The sequence below is a fragment of the Thalassophryne amazonica genome, chromosome 14, assembly GCF_902500255.1.
Source record: "Thalassophryne amazonica chromosome 14, fThaAma1.1, whole genome shotgun sequence".
Taxonomy (NCBI): domain Eukaryota; kingdom Metazoa; phylum Chordata; class Actinopteri; order Batrachoidiformes; family Batrachoididae; genus Thalassophryne; species Thalassophryne amazonica.
The window spans coordinates 19,273,214-19,288,568 of NC_047116.1; the positions used below are offsets into that span (position 1 = coordinate 19,273,214).

The 15,355-nt window shown below is 39.9% G+C and overlaps 1 protein-coding gene across 1 annotated transcript; it reads left to right on the forward strand.

Moving 5' to 3' along the window:
• Positions 1-1,989: 1,989 nt before the first annotated feature.
• On the forward strand, positions 1,990-10,519 carry LOC117524352 (dynein light chain Tctex-type 3-like). The gene is made up of 5 exons (XM_034186114.1): positions 1,990-2,122; positions 7,148-7,189; positions 7,285-7,408; positions 7,503-7,580; positions 9,308-10,519. The coding sequence occupies exons 1-5, from the start codon at positions 2,096-2,098 to the stop codon at positions 9,382-9,384; spliced, it is 348 nt and encodes a 115-aa protein (XP_034042005.1). The 5' UTR covers positions 1,990-2,095; the 3' UTR covers positions 9,385-10,519.
• The last annotated feature ends 4,836 nt before the right edge of the window (positions 10,520-15,355 follow it).

Consider the following 15,355-nt stretch of genomic DNA (forward strand, 5'->3'; position numbering starts at 1 on the left):
CTGTGTTCATTATTCATTGATCCAAATCACAGACACGTGTCTATAAATGACACAGAACATGGGCCAGGCAGTTACTTCATGATTATTTACTAGAGACACCATTCAGCTGCCATTCACCAATCAGATCCATGAATAATTTTATTTTATTCTTCATGAATAATTTATTTCACACACTCAGAAATATGAACATAGTGCACAAGATTTATAGATGTTCTCAAAGTGAAACAGTGATCAGCTGATTCTATGTTTACGAATAGACATTGTTTGGGTCGGCAGTGCATCAAGTCGGGCAAAACCTGAATTTTCAGTTCGTGTGCAGCATAAGTTTCTGTTTTTCTTCCTTGGACACCAATACCACGTTTTCACAAAAATCTTTCAAGGAATCAACACTCCAACAGGAAAAATAATCAAAGTCCCACACAGTCAGTCATGATGCCTCCAGACTGCATTTTACACCTCTTGCCCTTTGACCTTGCGCGTCAGACCTGGAAGCGAGCAAGAGTGTGAAAAGGCTTATTTCAATCAAAGTCTCTGTTGAAATATATTAAAGCTAATATTAAGCACATAGGAGATGAGATTTTTGTATGTAATTTGCAGTTTATTAACAATGTCCAAATGTAAAAATGCAACAGTTTTCAACAGCATGACATCGTTTTCACATGAATGAAAATATACACACACACGATTGCAAACAAGAGAGCAGCCAAAGGGTCTTACTTACAATACAGAATGTGAAACAGTAAAATGAAAAATAATCCAAATGTACAATAATATCAACACTATTAACAAATGGCATGTTTCATAGTTTTAGCAGAATCGTACAGCATTTTTCAAAGACTGAACAAGAGCAGTTGCTGTGGCTGTAGTTTATTTATAGCTGAAAAACACTGCATTGTCATCAGGGAACCCAAAACTACTTTCAAACCTTTGTTCCCAGAGTTTGGTCACAAAGTCTACAGGCTGGTCTATTCACTGTGCACACGTCACTTCAGAGCGTCAGCAGCAATTAACTGATTATCACCCTCGTTTCTGCTTAAAACAGACTTTAGAATGTTTTAAGAGGTTTTATTAGTCACATTCCCTGTTATCGGTTTGGGTGTCAGACGTGCCGAGTTTCATTAATCTCAGGTGATTTTTAGGACTTTCTGTAATTAAATAATGCTGAATTTATGTGGAAGTGATTGTTATATAAAAGCTTCAGATATCTGTCGCTGAGATTGATGATGACTGGAGTGCAGTTTTAAGCAGAAACGAGGCGATAATCCGCTAATCGCTGCTGACACTCCAAAGGGAAGGCAACGGGGATTGATCATACGGGGAGACCAATCATACTGCGACACCCGATATCAAAATCACTCCAAGCTGCAGTTGTGTGCATAAAGCTTGAAAAGTTCCCAGGTCTTTCCAAAATTGGCTGACTGCAAGAGCGCCATCATGTGGAGTTTAGATTGAAGTACATTTGAGTGACATCATACTGGATCCTTTAAGATAGCGCAAGGCACATATTTATAAATTACACATGTGTTTGGGGGGTTTTAGGGATTATTATTTTGAGATTTAATTATTTTTTGTCATTTTGAAAAGTCATAATCTCATCATGTTGCTCTGATCTTGATACTTCTATGAGGTTTTTCTCTTCTTTTTTTTTGGTTGCAGTTGTACTTGAAAACTAATGAAAAAAATTAATTAAAGAAAAGCATTTTGGTGCATTACTTTAATACCAAAAATATTTTTGATTTATTTAATTTTTTTTAAGAATTCAGATTAGTGCATGTACAACTGGACTGATTTGCATTAATTTACATCTGCATTTGTAAGTTGATGGAATGAAAAATACTTTTGTCCACGTAGAGTCTGTCTGTCTGATCTGGATGATGAGTGCTGCTGTAGTTTAATTTAAAATTGGCTTCTTTGTGTTTTTGAAGCTATCAGTTGCAGTGCGCGCTTTCAGCCTCACGGGGGCGACATAGCATCAGAGCGCTCTGCAGTGAAATGTGTTGGTTGTGCTCGTTGTCTGTGAGCGCAGGAACAATAGCGGCACAGACCGCTCTTATTAAATAAACATATTTAAACAGACAAGACTGTTTCTTTAACGATGGAGGAGTATAATTCGGGAGACGAGGTAACAGTATACGCCGCTGTGTCTGTTTTAATTAACTCTGCTGTGATACAGAGATATCTTCTCGGCTAACTTAGCTAGCTAGCTGCTGAACTAACGGTCTTTCAATCAGGGTGTGGTTTAGCTTCATTTATTCATTATTTTGACTTTAGGTTAATCTGTCTATTGATGTCAAACAGAATAAAGTGTCAGATTCTCACATGTCTGAAGTTGTAGCCAAGAGATGGAGTTGAGTTTTGCTTTGCTAAATGACTCATCAAATCATTTACATACGTAACAGGTTAACAAAATAGTCACTTGATGAATAAACACTTCATTTGGCGCTTATGTCAGACAAAAGTAAGAAAATAAGATTTTGTGATGTGTGAATGTTGATTGATGTATTTGAAATCAGGATGTAAAATGTAAAAACATAATACGTTTTGATAGTACCTGTAAAAATCCTGAGGATTACGCAAAAAGTCCAAGACTGCTTTTCCATTGTGGTCCTCAAATAAAACATACCAAACAAGACTAAACACAGAGAAACAGAAAACAAATTATAAGAAGAAGAAGAAACTTTATTTATATAGCACCTTTCACAGATAAAAATCACAAAGTGCTTCACAAAAGGCAAAACAAAAATACACAACCATGTTAAAAGATAAATAAACAGTGATTAAGAGAACACTGCCCCCTGGACGCCTCGCTGGAGAGGTGTTCCGGGCACGTCCCATTGGGAGGAGGCCCCGGGGAAGACCCAGGACACGCTGGAAGGATTACATCTCTCGGCTGGCTTGGGAACGCCTTGGGGTTCCCCCGGAGGAGCTGGGGGAGGTGTGTGTGGATCGGGAGGTCTGGGCGGCTTTGCTTGAGCTGCTGCCCCCGCGATCCGACTCCGGATAAAGCGGAAGAAAATGGATGGATGATTAAGACAATCAACCAAAAGCTTGACCAAACAAAAATGTCTTTAGCTGCCTTTTAAGAGAATCCACAGAGACGGTCACACGAAGGGACAGAGGGAGATTATTCCAAAGTTTAGGAGCCACAACTTGAAAGGATAAGTCTCCTCTGGTTTCAAAGCGGGTTCTTGGAACCATGAGGAGGTTCTGCTCCGAGGAACGAAGGGAGCTATGAGAGATGTAGGGGCTCAGCATATCCAACACATATTTGGGGGCCTGACCATGCAAGGCTCTAAAAGTCAAAACCAAAATTTTAAAATCAATACGAAATTTGATAGGAAGCCAGTGCAGGGAGGACAGAATGGGGGTAATGTGAATCCATCTACTAGATCTTGTTAAGTCTTGCTGCAGCATTTTGGACCATTTGAAGATGATTTAAGGCAGATTTATTAAAAAAAGTAAAAAGCGCGTTGCAATAATCTAAACGAGAAGAAATAAAAGCATGAATTGAAGCGCTTTGAGGCAACTCTGTTGTGATTTGGTGTTATATAAATGAAAATAAATTGAAATGAATCACAACTTCCAGATCAGAGTTAGACAGAATTGGCCTCAACTTGGCAATATTTCTCAAGTGGTAAAAACAGTTTTTGACCAAGAGTCTAGAATGGCTATCGAGGGACAATGACTGACTGAATTAAAATAGCAGTAGGGTTTAATTAAAAATAGCAACCTCTAAATACACCTAGAATACCTCCACATGTGTAACTATTCTCACTTCCATAATTTCCAACTTCTGCAGAAGAACTGCTCATCAGCCACATGCATCATTGGTGGGCTTTTACCTTGAACTGGTCCCTGCTTTAACCAGGGTAGTTTTGAGTCTTTGCAGACCACATAATTAAAAACTCCATGATGACAGAAAAATCCAGGCTTGACCTAGTCTAATCACTGCGTCCTGACTTTATCCACTTCACATTGGCCAAACCAGATGCAAGTCAATCAGATAATGATGTGTTCATGTTATTCTTACACAGAATCATGATGTTGACCACAGATTTTAGGAAGCTGAAATGAAGAAAGTATGTGTTATGTACTTTACACCCACTGAGCAACATATGATAATGGAAACAAAGATGAAATAATGTAAAGAAAGAAAAGAAAAAGAAACATAGCTGTTGCAATTAAAGAACCAGAAAAAGAATCACAGTGAGTATTGGTGGAGCGGACATACAGGAACTTGACTACATCCGGGTTTTTCGTACCATAACGAACAGCATACAGCCCTAGCGTGTTTACATCAAGCGGTACAAATTCTCTCCTTCGGATTCGCCACTTCGCAAGGACTGACGTATACAACCCCTGGCAAAAATTATGGAATCACCGGCCTCGGAGGATGTTCACTCAGTTGTTTAATTTTGTGGGGGAAAAAAAAGCAGATCACAGACATGACACAAAACTAAAGTCATTTCAAATGGCAACTTTCTGGCTTTAAGAAACACTATAAGAAATCAGGAAAGCAAATTGTGGCAGTCAGTAATGGTTACTTTTTTTATACCAAGCAGAGGGAAAAAAATATGGAATCACTCAATTCTGAGGAAAAAATTATGGAATCATGAAGAACAAAAGAACGCTCCAACACATCACTAGTATTTTGTTGCACCACCTCTGGCTTTTATAACAGCTTGCAGTCTCTGAGGCATGGACTTAATGAGTGACAAACAGTACTCTTCATCAATCTGGCTCCAACTTTCTCTGATTGATGTTGCCAGATCAGCTTTGCAGGTTGGAGCCTTGTCATGGACCATTTTCTTCAACTTCCACCAAAGATTTTCAATTGGATTAAGATCCGGACTATTTGCAGGCCATGACATTGACCCTATGTGTCTTTTTGCAAGGAATGTTTTCACAGTTTTTGCTCTATGGCAAGATGCATTATCATCTTGAAAAATGATTTCATCATCCCCAAACATCCTTTCAATTGATGGGATAAAAAAAGTGTGCATTTATTGATGATGTAATGACAGCCATCTCCCCAGTGCCTTTACATGACATGCAGCCCCATATCATCAATGACTGTGGAAATTTACATGTTCTCTTCAGGCAGTCATCTTTATAAATCTCATTGGAACGGCACCAAACAAAAGTTCCAGCATCATCACCTTGCTTAATGCAGATTCGAGATTCATCACTGAATATGACTTTCATCCAGTCATCCACAGTCCACGATTGCTTTTCCTTAGCCCATTGTAACCTTGTTTTTTTTTCTGTTTAGGTGTTAATGATGGCTTTCGTTTAGCTTTTCTGTATGTAAATCCCATTTCCTTTAGGCGGTTTCTTACAGTTCGGTCACAGACGTTGACTCCAGTTTCCTCCCATTCGTTCCTCATTTGTTTTGTTGTGCATTTTCGATTTTTGAGACATATTTAAGTTTTCTGTCTTGATGCTTTGATGTCTTCCTTGGTCTACCAGTATGTTTGCCTTTAACAACCTTCCCATGTTGTTTGTATTTGGTCCAGAGTTTAGACACAGCTGACTAACAACCAACATCTTTTGCAACATTGCGTGATGATTTACCCTCTTTTAAGAGTTTGATAATCCTCTCCTTTGTTTCAATTGACATCTCTCGTGTTGGAGCCAAGATTCATGTCAGTCCACTTGGTGCAACAGCTCTCCAAGGTGTGATCACTCCTTTTTAGATGCAGACAAATGAGCAGATCTGATTTGATGCAGATGTTAGTTTTGGGGATGAAAATTTATGATTCCATAATTTTTTCCTCAGAATTGAGTGAGTCCATATTTTTTTTCCCCTCTACTTGGTCTAAAAAAGTAACCGTTACTGACTGCCACAATTTTGTTTCTTGATTTCTTATAGTGTTTCTTAAAGCCAGAAAGTTGCCATTTGAAATGACTTTAGTTTTGTGTCGTGTCTGTGATCTGTTTTTTTTTTTCTACAAAATTAAACAACTGAATGAACATCCTCCGAGGCCGGTGATTCCATAAATTTTGCCAGGGGTTGTACTTGCCCTCACCCATTGGACCTAGTAAATCGTAAATGGACTGCATTTACAGGGGTGGTGGCCAAGTGGTTAATGTGCTTGGTTTCAGTTCGGAAGGTTCTGGGTTCAAATCCCATCCCTGCCACATTTCTCCATGTAATGTGGAGTTGCATCAGGAAGGGCATCCGGCGTAAAACCTGTGCCAAATCAACATGCAGATCCACCTTGGATTTGCTGTGGCGACCCCGAGTGCAAACAAGGGAGCAGCCGAAGGGACTTACTTTTTTTTATGGTCAATGTGCTTTACACTGATGCTTTACATTCTCACACACCAATATCAGTTTCCCGATGCTAAAATGATACACAGCTGTAAATGGCAGTTGTCATAATTACACTACTCAAGGAGTAAATTGTCATTTTTACAAGTCAAGAGTCATGCACTTTGCCTTTAAAAGTACAATATTAATGTCTTAATATGTTACTGATCTAAAGTTTAATTATAACCACTAATCCACAGTGCTAGAATATCAATTACGACCATGCAGATTATGGTACGTGCAAATCTTGTATATTTCTCATATATATTACATACATATGTGCACAAACAAATCACGGAAAACCTGATTCACGAGATTCATCTCATGATAAGTGTATGTAAATTTCTGAGCAAAACTGCGCATATAAAAGAACACTGGTTTCCTATCTGAATTAATCAACCCCGGCTGGTAATTTACGTGTTGCCGTTTTCATGAAACAAAATCACGTCTGAATTCATCCAGGACAACTGGAGAATCCTGGCTTAATCCACTATCTAGGTTTTGGTAAAATATCAATGTGGTGGTGTGTGCTGGTAAGTCTGAATTTACAAAGCACATTTTATGTAGTACAGTACTGCCCCCGTGTGGATAAAATGAGTAACCACTGCATTAACTGGAGCAGCGTTTTGTTTTTATCGGCTCTGTCTTACTGTGTTATCAGTAATATGTCTTTGCTTCTGAGTTTTATGGCAGCAAATATGTCCTTCAGATTTTGTGAAACTTGTTTGAGTTGTGTCATGTTTTCTTGTGAAATCTGATATTTTGTGCCATGCATAATAATAATAAATGTCGATGAAAGACTGAATAATCTGTGGTTTTCTTCTCACGCTGCAGGTGGTGTTTAACACCGATGAGGCCAGCACCTCAGTCAAAGAGGTACCTGATTAGACCCGCACACATCAGTGAACTGCTGTAACGTAACCACTGACCTACAGTGTGATGACTGTACGCGGCTTTGTGTGTTGTCTCAGTGCATCGAAGGGGTCATCGGCGGAGCAGATTACAATCAGAGCAAAGTGAACCAGTGGACCGCCAGCATAGTGGAGCATTCTCTGACTCACCTGGTTAAACAAGGGCGGCCGTTCAAATACATCGGTGAAATTAAACATCCAACATGTACCGCAACAGCTCTTCTACGTGGAAGGTTAAAAATGTGGGTTTGAATAACTGCTGTGTGGTATTTTTGCAGTAAATTGTATCATCATGCAGAAGAGTGGCGCTGGTCTGCACACCGCAAACTCCTGCTACTGGGACACGGCCACGGACGGTGAGCGACGAACACACACTGCATAGGCTTAATTACAGCGAGAGAAAGATTTGTTTTTTAAAATACCCCCTGGTAGCAGAAGTTTGGGGGTATAAGAATCACTTTATCTGTCTGCCTGTGAGTCTTGCAGGGTTTTCACAGCATAGGGTGGGAACTTAGCGGGACATAACCGTGCAACGAGCATTGTACGCGCGAGTACTGTAGGAGGGTCTGGGGGCATCTCCTTTAAAGAAGGGGGAGGGGGGGGGAAGCCCTTGTCTTGTAAGCGCAGCTTCTCTGGAACTGCATTTCAGTTCACTCATGGTAGAACACCATATGAAGATATGCATGAAGGAAATTAACTGCAGTCTGATGTCTTCAAGAGGAGATAACTGGAGTTCTTAAAAAATAAGAAATCTAATTTGTCAGTTGCATGTACAAACAGATGTGTTGGCTTCTTCAATTCAGAGCTTAACCAGATTTTAGTCCTTTGGAGGAAGGTCCACAGGACTAATGCCATCATGATTTGTGCATGGTGCGCTATCTGATTTTCTAAAAAATTTAATTTTTCAGAAATTTCTTACACACATTCCTTGGGTGACTATCTGGCCCCAGTAAATTGGCCTTTCTGCTTGAATCCTCACAGGGTAAACAATTTCAAGCAAATGTGCACAAATTAGTTACTTAATGCCAATTTTCCCATATTTGGTCTAAATTACTCTTACTTTGTCCAAAGGACTTCGGGGTCTCTTGACCTTTTTTATGTAATTGAGGTATTTCATCACAAAAGCTTTAGTACTGTTGATAAATAATACATGTAGTATGGCAGCATGCGAGGTATAAATTTGTGCACTTCCTCGCACATCTCCAATGTGAACTTGTGAGTTGAATGTCTGGGTCTTTAAAGAAAACCACAGTGGGTTCTTTGATTTTGATTCCATACTTATTTTTGTTCTACCTGATACCACTCTGCTCAATCGTGACAGCAGTCTGCGTGCCCGGTGCGTACGTTCTCATCACACGTCTTGCAAATGTTAGTTTAAGTGTGCCTTTTGTTCATCTGGCAGTGTATTTTCTTCAACTTTTCTCACCATTTCTCTTAACGCCGCGGTACAGGAGCGACAGCAACTGGTTACGTGTGTGTGTGTGCGCGCGCACGCGTCCATCCAAATCTCTATTAAGGATGGGAATTGAGAACTGGTTGCAAATCTTTCAATTTATCAGAGTTGTGTACCATATTAGTACCGCCATGTTTTTCTGACCGTTGAGTGTTTCAAAAACTCTTGCGTTATAACAACATGACACCAAACTTTGCATCTCAAAAAATGCTGGCATCAGAATTGATCAGGAATCTATAAAGAATTGGACCAACAATCAAAATTGCTCATGACAGGGATATCACTCATTTCTCATCCTGTTTGTGGCTTTCATCACGCAATTACATGAGACCAAATTGTAGCAGACCTAAGATAGTTGGAACATAAGTTCATTGTGTGAGTTTAGAGGACGTCAATATAATTTTTCTATGTCACATCTGGGTGGAGTCAGTTGTCAGTGAGTACCCAGACACCTGTGACAACTCGACAGTGCTAGTTTGGCAAACGATACAGATCTCTTTATAATATTATTGTATTACAACTCAAATATATTTTGCATGTAAAATCACCAGAGTCTTATCAGAAGAGTCAGTGGTACCTGTACTCGAGTTTGGAGCATTAACCTTCCTGCTGTGTTCTTGTGTCTTTCAGGAAGCTGCACAGTCAGGTGGGAGAATCGCTCCATGTACTGTGTGGTCAGTGTCTTTGCTGTTGCTGTGACACTGTGACGTTCCAAAGCCACATGTGCTAAAAAAAAAAACCTTTTAAATTAAAATGGTGGATGAACACAGTGGCCAGAAAATCTTGAAGAACCTATCAGACAGCACTGAATTTAACCCTCATTTGTATAAGGCTTATTTTAGCTTCTCTCCCAAATGTGAGGATGTGCAGATGTGTCTGGGAGAAAATGTACTGTCATGGACCAATTTATTTGTTGAGTATGGGTTTTCAACACTTGAAACAAATGTTTTTGACATCATTACAAGATGGTAAGATGTTTTCTCAGTGTAGAACTTTGAGTTGTGATTCTCCTCTCCAGTACTTTCCCACATAATACAGATTATTTTTATTCAGATATCTGCAACAAAAAAACCATAGGCAAGTTTGCTATTTAGAGAAAATGCTGTTTTATTTGATGTGACTGTTGTACATTGTCATAGTGTCATTACGTGTCTGATTCTAGTGTAATAGTACAAACACTGTCCAGTCGTGTGACTGTCCTAATCTGAGCAAAATACAGAACTTCATTTTGAAGCCTGCAGAAACTTTTTATTTATTTATTGTCTTTATTTACTTATTTGTTTTTTTTAAAAAAAGGTGCTCTAAATGATATTTTAAAATGTTTTGATTAAAAATGTGAACCCCATCCTGTGAAATAGTTTCCCCTCTCAATGTTTATAAAGAAAAGAATAGTTCTCACTGAATCTTTTCAGAAATTTATCCAAAATCCACATTTTCCTCCGACCAGGACTGTAGTTTATCAATAATGAACATGTATTTGGCTTTTCCCACGTAGAGATGTTGGACCTCCAACTGGTCTTCCTTCTGACTGATGAGAAGCAGGGAGGGTCGGGGAGGAGTGGCCGAGGAGGTCCTGAAAAATAAGCTATTTCAACATCTAGTGACGGCAAAATCATTTATAGCACCTTTATTTTGTTGATGAGTATCCAGCTTTCTGTGAAATATTTGAAGATGCCATTTGGAATCTAGAAAATTATTAATTTCTGGAGGGGGGTATTATTGTTTTGTTAAATTAGTAATTGAACCAATATTTGACAGATAAGACTATATTTATGTTGCAGCTCTGGTGTTGAGTTCACAGAGGTTATATTAAAGATTTGTTAAATATTTAATATTGTCCTTGTTCTTTAATTTCCTTACAAACCAGTTATGTTTCCAATTTTCCACCTTTTAATTAGCAACTCCATAAACGCCAGATAAAAATCTATTGTTTGTGCACTAGTCCACTAGAGGGCAGCACAGGACTGTGAGGAGTGTTTGTGATTGGGTTAAAAAATGAAAATGCATGGAATGGTCACAAATATAAATTTATTTTCATGACAGTGTTAATGTGTGTAAGTTTCATACTTGGTTTGGTTTCAAAGGTTTTGTTTATTACATTGGGGTGTTCATGTTTTGCCCGAGGTGCTCGTCCCTCTGCATTTCCATTTGCAAAAAGACTTTCAGTGCATAAAGGAAACAACATATTTTATACATAACAAACAGAAAGGAAACAGAAGCACTTGTTCGGTGTTATCAGTATGAAGACATTCTAATGAAACGCAGACGTGAGTTAAAAAGCTGCAAACACCCAACCAAAGCGCTTTACTTCACATTAAAGGGTCAGAAGCCACTTAAATGCTTTGTAAGTGTGCAAATGTAACATACTTGTGCATTAAAGTGAGGTGTTTGGACACAGAACAGGCTCAGTGTGTGGACGGTCACATCTGTAAGCACAAACATTCCACAGAAGCAGCAGGTATCGTACAATGATAAAGCTCTTACAGCCAAGTTTTTAAAAAGAAAACTTTTTTTTTTCTTGTCATTAAAATCGAGGACACAGAACCCTCATGCATGCATAACCTCATGTCAAAGAGTAAATACAGTCTGAGCCAATGGCTCCTTGTGATCATTAACGCAGCGTGTGTGTGGACAGTTTTTCCAACTGGGAAGAAGTTAAGTGATTGTAAGGAGTTTTGTTAAATGCTGCAGGCTGATGCTGAACATCTGCACCATCTGCTGGGGTTGACAGATAAAGTTGGTGCAACAATTGGTAGTTTGAATTGTAATGGAGTTGACCTCAAAAGTTAGAAATATGCAAATATCTGGTTTTGTAACATCTTTGAGTTGAATAACATCAATGCACAATGTCATGCCCACACTGATGTGCGCACATGAAAATGATGTTCGAGCAGCCTCAGTGGTAACAGGGAAAAGGTGGCACTTCGATTGTGCAGCACTGTTACTGCAGGTGCTATAAAAGCTGCAGCGGTGCATCAGGATCACTGCTGTGGTGCAGACGGACGGCGTCACCCTATTTGTTGCATCTAACGTTCTGCATTTACTTTCAGTGAGACGTCTGGAGGAGGAGGAGGCAGTATGAAAATCAAAACAGGTTAAATGAAAGGCATCAGAGGGCACACCTTGTGCATGAGTTGTGTGCGTTTTAAACTGTATAGGACTTCATATTTAGACTTATTTGCATTGATATTGGAGATATGGTAAATGTGCTTTTTGGGGCTATTTTGTGTTTGACCTTGATCAATCCTTTCCAAATGTTAACATTCTGGACCTAACCCGTGTGTTCACACACACATACACACACAGGAGTGATAAAATAAATACCCTCCCTCGCCACACGTGTGATTAAGGCATGTCTATGTCCATATTTGTTAAGCGTGGGAGTGGAGATTAGCCTTGTGTGTTTGCAGTGGCCAAAAAAGATGTTCTCTTTGCAAATCCTTTTCTTGGTTGTGGATACCAAGCTTTTTCCTTTTGGTGAAATGCTTTGTATCCACAACTATACCCAACACCCCATCCATGCTTGCATTGAACAGTGGAACCAAAACTCATCCCTGATGAATGCCAGTTTTCACTGGGAAAAATTCAGAGATTCAGTCCCCATTTCATTGAGCACTCAGACACAGATCACATGTAAACATGAATGTGTAGACTCCAGGGCCCTCATTTATCAAACCGTGCATAGAAAATTTAAGTACAAATAAATCCATATTTTTCAAACAGGCGCACGGCGGTCATCAGCTGTTGATAAATCCTATGTGTTCTAAACCAGCGTGTGCCTGCATGTTCATGGTCATTTGCATTCAGAAACACCCTCAACTGTATGATATATAATTGATTCGTTAAATTGTAGTAACAGGTGGAAATCTCACTGTTTATTATTGAAGTGACACTATCATGGCAAAGCATTTACCTCTGAATAGTAAATTGATAATCCCCATGGAACACACGCATAATGATACTTTTGAAATGATCGCCATGTTAGTGTCACTGTCACGGAGTTCGCTGAAAGGACTAGGTGTTATAATCCATAATGTTTGCAGCACTTTTTCCAGGAGTTCTTGACAAATGGCAGCTATTAGGCTTTACCAGCGGGACACATTGTCAGTTGTGTGCCTCAGCATCACAGGAAGTTTTGGCCAATTATTACAACATAATACTAATAATTACCTTAAACACTACACTGGCAGCAGCCATTGCTGCCAACTTCTGACTCCTTTCCTCAACGATATTTGTTCAACTATGATGCAGCACCGGCTCTCGACTCCAAACCGGCCAAAATGTGCCACTTGCCCAAGACCATTACTGCCTAGTAGTATCAACAAATTGTGTGTTGCCAGATTGGATGTTTTTCAAAATTATTTATCTTTGGCTGTATTGTTTTTTATGGCACACTAAGCAACCACAACAGTTAAAATACTGCAAAAATATAGGGCGAATGTTTAGTGTAGATTGTGGCCTGTTTCTGTTTTAGCAACTTTAGCAAAAAATAACTTTAAACACTGTTAACCAACAAAAAAGAGGGGGAAAAAAGGAAAAAGAAAACATTGCAAGCTAACATGCCAGGAGCAAAATAGATACATTTTTAGTGCGTAAATCTACCAATGAGAAGACAGAGTTTGGGGCAACCCAAAAAAGAAGTAGAGGACGATCTTCATTTGCTCCTCTCCACAGTGCATCCCCACATCAGCCGCCTGTGTGCGTCAAAGACCCAGACCCGCACTAAACAAGAGGTGAGACTAGATGAGAGACTAAATATGTATAAAAGTTTAATTAATATTTATGTTAAAATGTGTTCGTTATGTCAAAGACTTTTAAAAACACACAGATTTTTAAATGTTAAAAAAGAAATGTTTAAAATATGACAAAAGTTAAAATAAACACGTTTAAAATGTCTGAAAAGGCAGTAAAATGTGTGAAACAATAGAAAGTTCTTTAACCCTTTAACTGTCAACCATTTGGTAGAGCATATTGATATCTATTACATTTTATTGAAAAATGTGAGGATGTTAAAGGATTAAAAATATGTTTAAAATGTTTACAAAGGCTGTAAAATGTGTAAATACATAGGCAGTTCCTTAAAAACACAAATATATTTAAAGGATTGTATTTGTTATTGGTGTCAGACATTGTATCCGCCACAACATATCCAGTCATCTCTTACCTCTCTGGAATAAACTGGCGAGCACTCTAGCGAGAAAGTCAGCACTGATTGCCAACATTAATCAGTACACAATACAATGCGGCATTTTACAATTGAGAATTAATAAACAGATTTTTGTCCTATGTTACTACATCACATTCGTGCATGAGCTCCCGAGAACAAAGTGTCTCCTTGAGGAGTAATGGCGGCCTCCATACCTGCTTATTTGAGAATAATTGTTTAAATTTATGATAACGAAGAGCACAAAACATTTCCTAAAAGTATAAGATTTCCTATAAAGTCCTGAAACTCTTTGTCACATTAAATGAAGTCAAAGGGTGTTTAGTTCACACACGTATGTTTTGTAGGTTTTTGTTGTATGGCTGGGGGGGCCTGGCTGCCGGTTTGTTTGTCATTTGGTTTCCTCCCAGGTGGCGTGCATTTGGGACTGAGTGGCTGTGTTGCTGAGGCTGTTAGGACTTCACCCTGATCACCTGCGACTCGTCAGGACTCACAGCTGAGGTGCATCTGGAGGGATTGGAGTATGTTGGCATTTAAGACTGAAGTGCACAGTGTGTATTTGCCAGAGACTCGACCTTGTGACCAGACGGGTGAGATCGTCGTCTTGGGAGCCATCTCATCAGCAGCGGACGCTGAGAATGTCCAGGTTTGATGCACGGTCTGTGAAAGAGGAGAGGGTGAGGTCTCACGCTCGTCAGCACACTTCCTGAGGTACGTTGGATTTTGTGACTAACAGTTATACAGTCAGTAAATGTGGTGTCCCTCATACCTTATTGTATTGAGCTGTATGTTAGTCATGTATCAGCTTCCACTGCGGTGGTGATTTGTGAACGGGATGTTCCATGCCTGCAGGTTGGAAGCTGATCAGTAATCAAGCCAGGAAGTGTTTGCTGTTTGTACACCTTTAAGTGTTCTGTGTGTAGAGTGTGGACTCACATAATGGTTCCTTCTTTCACAGACTCGGTTGTTGCGGCCACCTGGGGGGTGTCGGCGGGGTCCTTGGGTCCGAAACAGCTTCTGGCTCCGGACCATTAGCGCTGCTGGGAGCGCACCACGCCAGACCGCACCTTTTATTATTATTATGATCACTGTTATGTATTAAATTCAGTTAGCCTTTGTACCGTGCTCTGCTTATTTCATACTGGGTCCTTCAAACGCTGGTCGGTTCTCCGAGCTGCGTCCGACACATAACAGTAGTCTCTGGCCAAACATCACGGACCCAGCGGTAGCAGAGACGGTAACGCGCCGGGAAGGCGGCAGCAGACGTTCAGTGGTTATCCGGATCAGTTGCGGGGCTCTCCGCCCGGAAGGTGCGTGTTTGAGAACCCATTACTGGATACTAATTTGTGCTCTCTTGCAGCCGTGTCCTGTGTTTGTGCCTTATCCGTGGGTCGTGGTGGAGTGTGACTGGCGACAGCTTCGCGTCACACTCCGACCGGATAAGAGGCTTAAACGGGAGCTGCAAGAGTGCGTTTGTAATGGGTTCACGCGCACGGCGGAGCTCTGTTAGCACG

Coding starts and splice junctions, on each gene's coding strand:
- LOC117524352 (XM_034186114.1), top strand. CDS start 2,096: ATGGAGGAGTATAATTCGGGAGACGAG. Junction 7,190..7,284: donor CCAGCACCTCAGTCAAAGAG/GTACCTGATTAG, acceptor GTGTTGTCTCAG/TGCATCGAAGGGGTCATCGG. Junction 7,581..9,307: donor CTGGGACACGGCCACGGACG/GTGAGCGACGAA, acceptor TGTGTCTTTCAG/GAAGCTGCACAGTCAGGTGG.